Source organism: Oryza brachyantha, chromosome 6 (genome assembly GCF_000231095.2).
Source record: "Oryza brachyantha chromosome 6, ObraRS2, whole genome shotgun sequence".
NCBI classification, from domain to species: Eukaryota; Viridiplantae; Streptophyta; class Magnoliopsida; order Poales; family Poaceae; genus Oryza; species Oryza brachyantha.
The window spans coordinates 18154987-18168722 of NC_023168.2; the positions used below are offsets into that span (position 1 = coordinate 18154987).

The 13736-nt window shown below is 39.4% G+C and overlaps 2 protein-coding genes across 2 annotated transcripts; one reads left to right on the forward strand and one right to left on the reverse strand.

Annotated features, from left to right (window-relative positions):
• Positions 1 to 384: 384 nt before the first annotated feature.
• On the forward strand, positions 385 to 8863 carry LOC102711984 (U3 small nucleolar RNA-associated protein 21 homolog). Its single transcript, XM_006656232.3, has 19 exons — positions 385 to 627; positions 1007 to 1034; positions 1114 to 1214; positions 1540 to 1743; positions 1842 to 2085; positions 2405 to 2580; positions 3032 to 3114; positions 3204 to 3276; positions 3715 to 3780; positions 3858 to 3900; positions 4625 to 4764; positions 4892 to 5104; positions 5432 to 5516; positions 5594 to 5888; positions 6880 to 7135; positions 7260 to 7473; positions 7620 to 7834; positions 7926 to 8081; positions 8494 to 8863. Exons 1-18 carry the CDS (start codon positions 499 to 501, stop codon positions 8073 to 8075), a joined length of 2715 nt encoding a protein of 904 aa, XP_006656295.1. The 5' UTR covers positions 385 to 498; the 3' UTR covers positions 8076 to 8081; positions 8494 to 8863.
• A 342-nt stretch (positions 8864 to 9205) lies between these two features.
• Positions 9206 to 11558, reverse strand: LOC102712265 (amino acid transporter AVT6E-like). The gene has a single exon (XM_006656233.2). It carries the CDS (start codon positions 11108 to 11110, stop codon positions 9671 to 9673), a length of 1440 nt encoding a protein of 479 aa, XP_006656296.1. The 5' UTR covers positions 11111 to 11558; the 3' UTR covers positions 9206 to 9670.
• Positions 11559 to 13736: the final 2178 nt, after the last annotated feature.

Sequence of the window (13736 nt, forward strand, 5' to 3'; positions counted from 1 at the left end):
GCATCTTGTATGTGACGGAGGCTTATACATTATGAAATTTAAACTACAAGAACTTTCGGCTTATGCAGAGCTTTTCCTTCATTGAAAACTGAAATATGTCTGCCTAACTAGGACTGAAAATCTCTCCCAAAAAAACGAGAACCGAAAAGGTGAAAACTAATAAAAAAGGGGGAAAAAAAACCATTTGGGCCAAGAAGAAGAACGTCAGCACTCGCAATTTGGGCTCAGTCCAGCACCGACCCGACCCAACCCGGCCCGGCCCACCTCACCTCTCGCAAAATCAGGCAACACTGACCTATCCAGAGAGAGAGCGTCCCCCCTCTCCCGCCGCCGCTCTCCTCCTCCAAAACCCCCACCTCTTCTCTAAAACCCTCGCCGCCGGCGCGCCGCCCCAATCCAAGCAGAGCAGCCAAGCCCTCGAGAAGGCGGCATCAGCAGTCGGAGGAGTACCCGCCGCAGCTGCTGCCGCCCCTTGCGGTGGGTGGGAGAGGGAGGGAGATGGGGATCTTCGAGCCGTTCCGCGCCATCGGGTACATCACGGCGGGCGGCGTGCCCTTCTCCGTGCAGCGCCTCGGCACCGAGACCTTCGTCACCGTCAGCGTCGGCAAGGCCTTCCACGTCTACAACGTAAGCTGTCTTCTCCGCTCGTCTCCCACCCCCCCACGCCGCGCGACCACCGCCCCCCCTTGTGTGCTCGCGTTCGTTGGAGAGTTTCCGTCCAGGATTCGGCGGGGAGATTGCAGGTGCCTGTTGCTCTGGTAGAACGAAGGATGTGTGATGCTTGGAGAGGTGATTATGTACTGGTTGGAGCTCAGGAGCTAGTTACTGATTGTGCTAGTAGCTTAATGTAATGTAATTTGCTGGTACCTTTGGTCCTTTGCTCGATTCAATCGAGCTTCTCCACTATCCTTATTACCCCGCAGATAATCTCTCTCGCTTTACACCTTTTTTGTATGTAGCCAACTCTCATTTTTAGAACCTAACTGAACTTATTCTTGTTTTGCAGTGTGCTAAATTGAATTTGGTCCTTTGTGGTAAGTATTTTTTGTCTATGGGATGTTTCTTGATGTATAATGTTTCCCCCTGTGTTTATGAACTGTTATGTGATCAAAGGACCTCAATTACCCAAGAAGATCCGTGCCCTTGCATCCTACAAGGATTACACATTTGCTGCATATGGAAGTGATATTGCTGTTTTCAAACGAACTGATCAGGTGAGGGTGTTACTTTGCTTGCAATAGCAGATCTTGCATTATTAGTTATATTAGTAATTTAGGTCATTGAGGCTATAACCATTCATGTTATTACTGGTACACTTAGATGTTTCTCCTTTTCGGAAAGAAGTCAGATTACATGCTCCTATAATATTTGTAATTCAAGATTTTGATAGTTCTAAACAAAAAGATATTTTCGAACTTCCAGAAAGGGGATCCAAAGGCTGCATGTTATGCCTTTCACTGCTACGGAGACCTCTATTTAAAAAGCACTACTGAAACAGACAATTCTTTTATATGTTGTAACTGAAACTCTTTCAATCAGGTGGTTACTTGGAGCAGACATGAAGAAAAGGTCAATATGTTATACCTGTTTGGAGAATACATTCTAAGTGCAGATATTGAAGGCAATGTATTTATATGGTCCTTCAGAGGAGCAGAGCCAAACAGTGAGCCTGTTGGGAATATATCATTGGGAGACAAGTTTACACCAACTTGCATTATGCATCCTGATACTTATCTAAACAAGGTAAGTGGAATTTTCTTTGCTTTGGATATAGTTTAGACTTGAAACCTCTTATCCATTCAATTTCATTTCTTTAACGAACGCAATATGTTTTGCATTAGGTCATCATTGGTAGTGAAGAAGGCCCCTTGCAGCTTTGGAATATCAGCACCAAGAAAAAACTTTATGAGTTTAAGGGTTGGAACTCATCAGTATGTTCTTGTGTTTCTTCACCTGCCCTGGATGTAATTGCAGTCGGATGTTCTGATGGAACAATTCATGTTCATAATATACGATATGATGAAGAGTTGATGTCTTTCAATCATCAAATTCGTGGTGCTGTAACTGCACTGTCATTTCGAACAGGTGATTTGATCAATTTGCTATAAATTAGAACACTTTTAACATTTGTATATTGCCAGCTTGTTACAAGAATGAGATGTCCAATCAAAATCCTGATCTATTCGTTTTTCCTTGCATGTTGGTTAAATCCTGAATTTGCTTTTGACTGTGAAGACTGAAATGACTTGTTAGAAAGCATGTTGTATTAGGATGGGCATAGGCAGCTAGGCATTACCTAGTCATTATATGTTAGATTCAATTCGGGAAATGCTGCTGCCACAATATTTTTTACAGTGGGTTTTGTATGTAAACTGAAGTGTTCTGTTATTTACTGTTTTGCCAGATGGGCAACCTCTTCTGGCCTCTGGAGGATCATCAGGTGTTATTAGTCTATGGAATCTTGAGAAAAGGCGCTTGCATTCTGTTATTCGGGAGGCCCATGATGCCTCTATAGTTTCACTTCATTTTTTTGCAAATGAACCGATTCTGATGAGCTCCGCTTCTGACAATTCAATAAAAGTAAGTGGTCTGTTGTTGTTACATGCCATTTGTTTTTATTGGCAGATGGGGAAAAAATTTGAGCTTAAAAGCTATTGTACAGAAACATGCAAAAGGTCAAAGCTTGTACTTAACTATATATGGAGCATCAGCTGTACAGTTGGTAGTTGTGGAGCCCCGCGGAGCTCTCAAAAAGAAAAGCAAGAACCACAACGCATTAGAATTCTCTAAACCTTTGTGCTGAACCAACCAGTTCTATTTTCCTTCATGTCTTATGATATTTCAGTGTTAAGCCTTTTATTATTGAGGTATACCATGATCATCCTCCTAATGAGAAACAAATTAGCCAGGAACAATGAAGTTTATACTGGTCTGAAATTGAGATTACCTTGTCTAATAAATTTTATGTCAGCTGCAACACCTTACATCAGTTTAACCTGGCAGTCCAGTAACCTCATTTGCTGTTTACCAGATGTGGATATTTGATACTAATGATGGAGATGCCCGTCTGTTGCGATTTCGTAGTGGCCATAGTGCTCCACCACGGTGCATAAGGTGATAAATGTGCTTCAATCATGTATGTTTTCTTTTTTTTAATTTCAGTTGGTTTGCCTTTTCACTAGTCACCCTGTTTTTGTCGATAGATTCTATGGAAATGGAAAATGCATCTTATCCGCTGGTCAAGATCGTGCCTTTCGCCTTTTTTCAGTTGTCCAGGTAACTCGGTCTCTGACTTTTACATGGGCCACACCTATTTTCTAGGAACTTATTATGGGAATGACAGTGATACTTCATTAATAACATTCTAGATGCATGTTTTTACATCAATTAGGATGTTGATGTTGAGGCTGTTATTTCTCATTTCCTCGTCAATCGTAAAGAAAGAACGGATTAGAATCTGCATTTGAAAGGCGGATATTTCTGTATGGCAACAATATGAGCATAGCAATGAGAGCAGAAATGCATCTCTCATGCTACCCTGTTTATCTTTTTGTTTAGGTGTTGAGTGAACTATGAAAATTCTAGTTCATCAGATGTATCTCATGGCTTACACCAAATCCTGCATGTTTACCTTATCAGCATTCCTTGCCTCTTTGAGAAAAAGAAAAACTTACCTCACTATTTAATTCTATTTATGCAACTATTTGTTGACAGGATCAACAAAGCAGAGAGCTTTCTCAGCGGCATGTGTCAAAAAGGGCAAAAAAGCTTAGATTAAAGGTATGTATTTGATTACTACATTTATTCCCTTCCCATCTATTGTTCCTTCTCTAAGGTAAAACTTCTTGGTCATGCAGGAGGAAGATATCAAGTTGAAACCAGTTATTGCATTTGATTGCGGTACTTCTTTTTTGTCTTTACAATACGTTTGGATGCTTTCATAGGCATAGCGTTCTTCTACTTTTATCTTTCTGAATAAATACTTTTCACTGGTAGTGAGGATACTATTTTTTTTATTTTTATGCTACCGATAAATATCCTATCATTACTATAGCTATTGAACGTGGCATGGCATCAACATGAAAGTGCACATTTTTTCTCTCTTGGGTAGAGAAACTGCTTATATTGTACCGTAACTACATTTATAGAAGTTATATACATGCCATTACAAAACATGGATTTCTAAAATGAGCGTTTTGGAGAGTAGCAGCAGAAATATGAGTTGGAGAAGTTAATAAACTTTTGTAGTAAGATGCTTAGAATAGCTGTTTTGCCAATGACAAACCCCATTTCATAGTGCAGTTTCTTTTAACGGTGTGATCTTACTGCTGTTATGACAAATGTCATAATGGTCAAAGTTAAAGAAAGTTTGATCTTCAAAATGGATAAATACTCTGTATTGCTGTGGAGCTACACCGACAATGGCACCCAGAAAACTGTCCTAGTGTCCTCCAACATTTTTTATCTGGCCATCTGCTTAGTGCTTATGTAACAGGATTGGTTTGTTGCATTTGACAGCTGTGCATCTTTTACTTGTGAACTACTTGCAGATTTGTACATTTTATTTTTATATTTGTCTATACCCCCAAAAAAAAACAGCTGACAAGCCTTGTTCTGCTTTCAGCTGAGATACGCGCACGTGATTGGTGTAACGTTGTTACCTGCCACACGGATACTGCACAAGCATATGTATGGCGCCTACAAAACTTTGTTATTGGTGAGCATGTTCTGACACCATCATCAGGCAGCAAGTCACCAATTAAGGTAATGCTTATTTTCTTGAATTTGTGTATATGGAATTTAAAATTATCGACTATATTTTTGAATTGCTAATTTCACAAGCTCGCGTTTTTAAGTGTTTGATTATTTTGTTTAATGTTCTTTCTGACAGGCTTGTGCAATAAGCGCATGTGGAAATTTTACTTTCTTGGGCACTGAAGGTGGTTGGATCGAAAAATTCAACCTGCAATCAGGGATTAGTCGTGGCAGTTATATTGATACTTTGTTGGCAATTAAACGTGCACATGACAGTGAAGTTGTTGGATTAGCTTGTGACGCTACAAATGGCTCTCTTATTAGTGCTGGATATGGTGGTGATATTAAGGTTCCGTGCTCTCTGTTGCATTTTAGTTCTATTGTCGATTCTGTGTCATATAAAGTAGTTGTATGAATTGAAAGCAGCTTTTTACTTCACATTTTACAGAATGGTGCTGTGTACTTTGTTTCATCTTTATGTCCTTGACTGGGTAATATAATTCTTAATGTTGATCTTCTAGTGATCTAATCTTACAATTGAGAATTACATATTTATGGAACTACCAACTATTTGTGTGTACAGCTGTAAATTTAGTTATGTGTGAACTTATCTTTGCAAGTATTAGTGAACTTTTATCCATGACTACATTTGCCTATGGATTGTCTCCTCTTGCAGGTTTGGGATTTTAAAAGTTGCAAGCTAAAATCGAGATTGGATATTGGTAAATCTGTCACCAAAATTGCATATCACCGGGCCAATGGTAGTACTTAACCTATATGATTATTCTTGTGCAGGACTCTATAGGTAGCTTAACATATTTTCACTATTTTATGGCAGGTATTCTCGCTACTGTAGCAGATGACATGGTGCTTATATTATTTGATACAGTAGCCATGAAAATGGTCCGTAAATTTGAAGGCCATACGGACCGTGTTACTGATTTGTGTTTCAGTGAGGATGGAAAATGGCTCATCTCATCTAGTATGGATGGGACTCTTAGGATATGGGATATCAGTTTAGCAAGGCAAATTGATGCAATGCATGTGGATGTATCTATAACGTCTCTTTCCATGTCTCCTAATATGGATGTGTTGGCGACCACTCATGTTGATCAAAATGGTGTCTACCTTTGGTAAGCTTTTTTGCATTTCCTTGTTCACCCTGCTTTTCGTAGACCTATGCATATCCAAGTGAATTTTGGGGATATGTTTTAGCAAAATATTAGATAATCTTTCCATCTGTTATAACTCCCACAAAATCACATGACACATCTCATTTGACGAATAAACAATATTATCTGTCCATACTGTACTGATGTGGACATGGTTCTGAAATTCCGTACCATCAGTTGCAAGCAAATAAACAAACCACCTGCAGAATATAAAAAAGGATGACGCCCGTATCAAGATTTACTTTGTTTTTTCAGCACATCACATAGAGCTGACTTAATCCTTTACAGCATTGTTTCCCCCCAAAAAAAAACTACTTTCTGGCCAATGGTGGTCTCTGATTCACAGATAGGGAAAATTTTGTTCATGCTACTAGCGCTAAGTGAAGTCTGGTTCTCAAATATGCCACTACTTATTATTTCCAGTTAGGGCACTTCTCTGTGTTGCCATTCCCGTCATTCTGTCTGTTCAAAGCCTTCAAAGTATCATCCTACCCCTCATCTTATTCCCCTTCTCAGTTACCAATCTGTTGTGCCTCTAGTAGCTGCCCCTCCCCATTCCCTCTGGTACTCAACAGCTAGTATGTCATGACCGGTCAAAACCCATTGTCCAGACTCCAGATGGAGTAGGGTGGGAATGACAAAAGTTAGAAGTAGCCAAATGCGCCAGTAGCAAAAGTGTGAAGAACAAGTGCTGCTGTTGAGAACTGGATTTCTCTTAGTGGATTAAACAATATTTTTTCCTTGAAAATGTTGGCCTGCAAAATCACCATTAGTGTTGTGTTTAAGACCGCTTGAATGTGGTAGAGCACAGATAACATCAAACACCAACGATGATTTTCTTTAGTGCTTCTACTCCATAATATTCTACTATTATGAATAACGTATATACTATACATTGCTCTGTCATTTATTCTGGCATACAGCCCAATATTTTTCTTAATAATTTTGACAGGGTTAATCAAGCTTTGTTCTCTCCGTCGATAAATGTTGATAATTATGCAAGTGGTAAACATGTCAGAAATGTGCTGTTGCCCACTGTTTCATCAACAGAAAAATCTGAGGAAGAACCCATCCATATTTCAGAAGATTCAAAAGAAAGTCAAATTAAATCTTATATCATAAGGGATCACCAAATACCCAATCTGATTACCCTCTCTTTGCTTCCCAAGAGTCAATGGCAAAGTTTAACAAATCTTGACATAATAAAGGTAATATACTTTTGTTTTTTTTTAACCCTAAGTTTCTAGGTTTCATCACTGTACTACTTTGAATTATAATGTGTTTCTTAAAGAAACTAAATATGTTTTCATCATCTTATTACTGTGCCTTTAGGTTCGGAATAAACCAATTGAGCCACCAAAGAAACCTGAGAAGGCGCCTTTTTTCTTGCCCACAGTTCCATCCCTATCGGGGGAGATATTGTTTGAGCCTGCTGCAAACAGTAAAGAAACAGACAACAGTACTGAGAACACAAGTCACAAAAAAATGGCTGACCTCTCCTCTCACTTTAGTCGGCTGTTACAATCCTGTGGGGATACAAAGAATTGTGAGTATTTATAGGCATATTTGGTCTAGCACATTTACCATGGTTTAGCTCATTGATTAGACTGCAAGAAGATATTTGTTAATGTCATGGTTTGTGCTGCTGATGCTGGTCATGGATGACATGCTGACTCTTGATCTGTCTTGCAGATTCACCATTTACTGACTACCTGAAGGGCTTGTCACCATCGTCTTTAGATATGGAGCTACGGGTGCTACAGATAATCGATGATGATAGTCCAGAAAATTTGAAGGAGAGACCTGAACTTCACTCCATTTCATTGTTGTTGGATTACTTCATACATGAGCTTTCCTGCAGAAATAACTTTGAGTTTGTTCAGGCTGTTCTCAAATTGTTTTTGAAGGTATATGTTGTTATATATTTTTCACTCTGTTCTGAAATTTTCACAAAGTATTTGAAAAAAAAAAGTCATTTTCTGCCTTCCATGGAAACAGATACATGGTGAAACAATACGGTGTCACTCAATTCTTCAGGACAAAGTGAAGAAGCTTCTAGATGTCCAGAGCTTAGTTTGGCAGATGATAGACAAAATGTTTCAGAGTACACGATGCATGGTTACATTCCTCAGCAACTCACAGTTCTAGTAGCAGGTGATTTCTTGTCATTTTGGGTTGGATTGGTTTGCAGCCAAAATTGGCTTACCAAAATGTACCTATATGAAATTGTCATCGCCAATATTAGGTAAGGTAAAGGTGTATTTCGTTTGAGGCTAAATGAGCCAAACTATAGTTTGATATGGTCCGTCTTATTTGGCTTCTAGCAAAAGGCCTTGCAAAAAAATTGGCACCAAACCAAATGTTTGAAAACACCAGTATAGTGGCCAAATTTTCACAAGTCCAATTGTGGCTTCGAACCAAAATGTCCCATTTCATTTACTCATCCCGGTCTATGTTGACCTTTCATTTTGCCAATAGATTTACAGGATGTCAACCTGTAAGCATTATGCTTGTCCTTCTGGAGCTTTGTCTTCAATAACTCAATTCCTTTTTGTTATAATCGCAGGTTGATGTGGGCGTTTTTGTGGCTGGTGTACCATTATACTGTCTGTCATGTACGCGAGGCGTCTGCGTGGTGTTAACAGTGATATGCGTCTGCTGGGGGGACAACAATTTTGTAGTGATGTTATTTGTTGTTGCATTCTTTTGTAACATACTGATGTATCGACACCGTTTTGCAAAATATTAAGGAATGTCATAGATTGAAGTTCTCTCTGGCGGATACTATCCATAAGATCATGTACAGAGAACTTTTGAGGTCAAGAACAATAGCTAAGACCGCCATAGGATCACTCATTTTTGGTTGGGGTTAGGGTTATAACCCAAAATTTTAATTTTTAAACTTAAATTTAAAGTTGGATTTTAAGCTTTTTTCATCGAAATTTATTTTTCGCCTTTGTCTTTTAGATCAATATGAACACATACATAAAAGTTTTATTCGTGAATCTTAGATCTCTGTAAGCTACACATGGTGTTCAGTTTTCATGTTGATACTGACTTTGAGAGTTTGAGGTCTCTCAAAGACTACACATTTCGGCCGAAGCCCTGTTATAGTAGGATTACTTTGGTTAAGAGGGCATGTAATTTCCCAAAATAAGAAACTATTTATAAATATGACAACAATGTTTTGGGTGGATTTCTTTTCGAAAACACATGCAGCGCAATCGGCCAGTAGCATTCCCTTCTCCCTACAAAAACTTCGATGTGATACTGTCCAGGAATATCAGTATTTATATTCAGTTATGGGGATAGAATTCCGTTTACATTCAAATGACTGCAAATTAAACAAGTAATTTTTCTGGCCAACAGTTTCAACGGTGAAAAATGAGCTACTACAGCTGTCCAGCACATTCATTATGAATGCCTAAAAATGCCAGCATTTTCTTTTTCATGTCGTGGACAGGCAACAATCTCAGTATCTTGTACCATCTTATACTGCCTTTACCAATAAATGCCCCAGGATCCACCGTAAGAATAAGTACAAATACATCAAAGAATCTGATGCAAACTACAAAAATACTCCTTCAAGAATTGCTCATGCACCTTTGAAGATAAAAGAAAATGTATCTGAGCTTTTGCTATAGTGACCCTGCTGTCTTGTGTTTCCTAACCATGCTAATACAATCTTGTATTTGACTGTCATTGCAACACACTAATCCTACTAAATTGTTCATCTTGATAGATCACTCAGACTTGCTCTTCAGGCTGTATACATTTCCGATCACACCAATAATGCTAACAACTACTGCCAAACCCAGCATCACAAGTGACAGGACCCTCATTCCCTTCCCCAAGGACTTCCCTTCCTTGTCCAATCTCAACGCGACAAGTGCCGGGAAAATGAACCCTAATGCCAACCCGGTCGTCGCACCGGTGAACTTGAAGGCCACCCAGATGTTTGGTATCATCGTTGAGCCCAGATAGATGAGTGCCAGGAGCACCACAGTCAAGGTGAGCATCCTCTTCCTGCTATGGGGTGCCAACTCGCCAAAGATCAACGAGTCCACCGTCTGCCGAAGCGAGAAGTGGACCACAGGGAAGACAAGAACCAGATGGATGATGTACCCAATTCTGACGATGAAGTTGAGGATTGAGCTGAATCTGATCCCGAGATCCTTGTCGAAGTTGGTGAGCACATCAGACTCTGTGTCTTCTCCGAACAAGAGGTACCCCGATACCGCGGTCAGCGCATATACCACGACACATAGAACGGTGGTGATCCTTCCAATCTTGTACATGTTGTGAGGTGTCTTCACCTTGAGCTCATTGTAGATCGGCTGAACATTGAAGTGGCAGATGTAGGCGTTCGTCATGATCGGAATCACGACGAGCAAGTCCAGAATTGCTGCACTCGAGCTGAAATCCGGCCCCATCCTCGGCATGCTGATTTTGCCCTCGATGACCTTCACCAATGCAATGGCGCATGACACAACCACAAACACAACGGCGAGGGCGACCGATGCAGCAGACGACAGGCTCAGCGAATCGATCTTCTCGAGCGCGCACAATGGGGCGAGGAAGATCACAAGAACCACCAAGATCAGCAGCCTTCGATTGTCCCACTCGCCATGCCCGATCAGCTGATCCAAAACACCGATGTGCTTCAGCGATCCTGACATCACATCTCCGATGATGATGAGGTACACGATGAGGCCACCAGCAGTGTTGATAATGACACACATCTGCGCCGCAATGCTCGCCGGACGGCCAAGCGCCCTGTGCACGACCTCGCCGTAGGACAGCGCGCGGCAGTACACCGCGAACCTCACGAGCAGCTCAATGTTGATCTCGGACAGAACCCCCATGACCAGGATGGAGACAAGCCCGACGGCGACGCCGAGAACCTTCATGGTGGCCGGGAGGGCCATAATGCCGGCCCCGATGATGGAGGTGGCGAGGTTGAACACCGCGGCCGGCACGCCGGAGCCCTCGGGCGGCCCGGCGGGGCCGTCGCCGATGAGCGACAGCTCGTCGTGCTCGCCGCCGCCGTCTTCCCCCTCACCCAGGAACGAATCTTGCTTCGAGATCTTGGCGTGGCCGTTGTATCCGCCGCCATTGGCGACCTCGGATTTGAGCTGCAGCTCGATGGATGTCAATGGGAGGGACGTATAGTTCGTGTTCATCTTGCTTCTCCGCGCATCAAAGATTGGATCAACCAACAACCACCCAACACGACGACGAGAAATGCCTCGTCAAAAACGGGACAAAAAAACTGGATGCGCTAATGATCCAACCACAAATGGAGAAGCCCACACCCAATCTACTGTTCCAAGAACACAATTTTGCGCAGAAAAAAAAACAAAACAAGAATCCGACTGCAACTACAGCAGCTGATCATCCCCGGAGATCTGCGCATTGGTGGCTTCCGCCGCACACAAAGCTTCTCCCTCCTCTTGGCCCCAGATTCGGTTGGATGAACAGAAGCAAGAACTGAAACCAAGGAGGAGGTGGACAAATCTTGGAGAAGAGGGAGAGGCGTGCACCTAGTATGCACTGGGGATGAGAGATTTGAGGCGTTGAAACTGTAGAGAGATCTGGGTTTCTTCTTCTATTTTCTGAGTATTTTTTTCTGTTTTCTTCCGTCTGTTCTGGCTTCTCTCTCACTCGCGATATACTCGTACTAAAGCTACGACACAATTTAGTAATGCAACTAAAATATTAGAATTTTTAATGTAATTATATATTAACCAAAAATTTAAATTTATTTGTCTATCAAGTATTTATTAATTATTTAAAAAAACTCTAACAAAATAGCAGCAAAACAGCGATTAATGGTAACTATTATAGTTTTTCATAATCATTTATAGGTTAGATCACGCCATAATAAATTAATATTTTCATGTTTGAACAGTAATTTTAGAACTTGTAAGACTGTATTTATATGCTAATTTCAGAAACATTGTAGCAACAAATTGATACACTAATTTCAAAATCACTATAATATTAAATCGCTATAATATCAAGTTCATGTATTGTAAGGATAATTTAATTAAATAATTTATCCACATATAATTTAAACTTCATAAAACTAAACACAAATACGAACTTAATCACATTCATCTTTCTGTCTTTTTATTATAAATAAAAATTTGTTGACGTTGTATATATCAAAAATACAAAACAGCTGTGCAACTCTCAAGTCTAAATTTATTATGAGTTTTAAAAAAATGTTCGTGTTTTCTTATATTACATGAAAATATATTTAACTTAAATATTAAGTGATATAATTTATAGTAAATATTTATCGGACGAGTTCCTTGTAGTTTAGAAAATTGTATGACATTTTTTATAAAGTGAAGTTACTGATGATATTTTTATTAGTTGTGTTTTCAATTCATTATTATCAATAAGTACACATATCTTTCTATGATTTATAAAATATTCTATAGTGAAGCGTCATTTGACACATCAAGAAATTTACTTATTTCACATAAAAATATGGTGCTAACAAATATTTCTAGAACACCAAATAATTAATCCTATTTTATCATAGATTTATATATGGTATTATTGTTAGTGAGTTGACTATGTGGGTGTCCAATAACAGTGGTCTAGTGTCTTTATCGATCAAATGTTTAATGTAACTGTGGTTTGACATTGACTACGAACTTTATTATATTGGTATCATTGTCGGTGTTCTAATAATGTGTGATTGAAATTTGATTCTAAAGATATGCATTGTATATTTATAAATATTTATAATTATATATATATATATATATTCTCTTTATATAAAAAGTCTATATATAGAAAGTGTTTCTAATCTGAAATATATTTTTAAAAGCTATATAATTGGTATTTTTTTCTAATTTAAAAAGTCACTGATTCATAGAAAGCCTATGTAAAGAGAGGTGGAGTCGGTCCTAGCCGTATGATCTTACGAAAATAATTTTAGCCATCGGATTTGATGAATAAAATATGTAGGATGAGTAAAAGTAATTTATGCACAATAGGGTAGATTTGAGGACTCCAGGAATAATAATTTAATGGAAAAAGTAAATTAGAGCATTTATCGTCCTTTTAAGGAATTAAACCTAGGTTTCTATACAAAATGCAAAACCAAGTACTGAAGCAATTTGAAATCCAGACTAAATTTACTCATGCTTTGTGCCCCTAGAACTGTGAACACAACAGGTCTGACAAAAAGAATCAATTTTGACCTGCACTGACCCTCCCACGATCAATAATTGACTCTCTAAATTAAAGGAGCACGCACCATGCTGCATTCATTGATGCGTCTAATAAGGGTGCACGACATTTTTTTCTTCTTAATTTGTTGCAGATCAAGCGCTGCACCTGCATCTATCGATGAGGGTCGCGGGAGGTGGAGCCGTGGAGGCATTCAGAGCTGTTGGATGGATACACATAAATGAATATGACCCGTTGGATGCAAAAATCTGAGGAAGAACCCATCCATCCTTCAGAAGATTCAAAAGAAAGTCAAATTAAATCTTATATCATAAGGGATCACCAAATACCCACTCTGATCACCCTCTCTTTGCTTCTCAAGAGTCAATGGCAAAGTTTAACAAATCTTGACATAATAAAGATAATATACTTTTGTTTTCTTTTTAATCCTAAGTTTCTGTGTTGCATCACTGTACTACTTTGAATTATAATGTGTTTCTTAGAGAAACTAAATATGCTTTCACCATCTTATTACTGTGGCTTTAGGTTCGGAATAAACCAATCGAGCCACCAAACAAACCTGAGAAGGCGCCTTTTTTCTTGCCCACAGTTCCATCCCTA

Bases quoted from the DNA above. Each gene is read 5' to 3' on its own strand.
- LOC102711984 (XM_006656232.3), top strand. From the start codon at position 499: ATGGGGATCTTCGAGCCGTTCCGCGCCATCGGGTACATCACGGCGGGC. The intron at 1,035-1,113 runs GTAAGTATTTTT...ATGTGATCAAAG, and splicing joins ATTGAATTTGGTCCTTTGTG to GACCTCAATTACCCAAGAAG. The intron at 3,781-3,857 runs GTATGTATTTGA...TTGGTCATGCAG, and splicing joins CAAAAAAGCTTAGATTAAAG to GAGGAAGATATCAAGTTGAA.
- LOC102712265 (XM_006656233.2), bottom strand. From the start codon at position 11,110: ATGAACACGAACTATACGTCCCTCCCATTGACATCCATCGAGCTGCAG.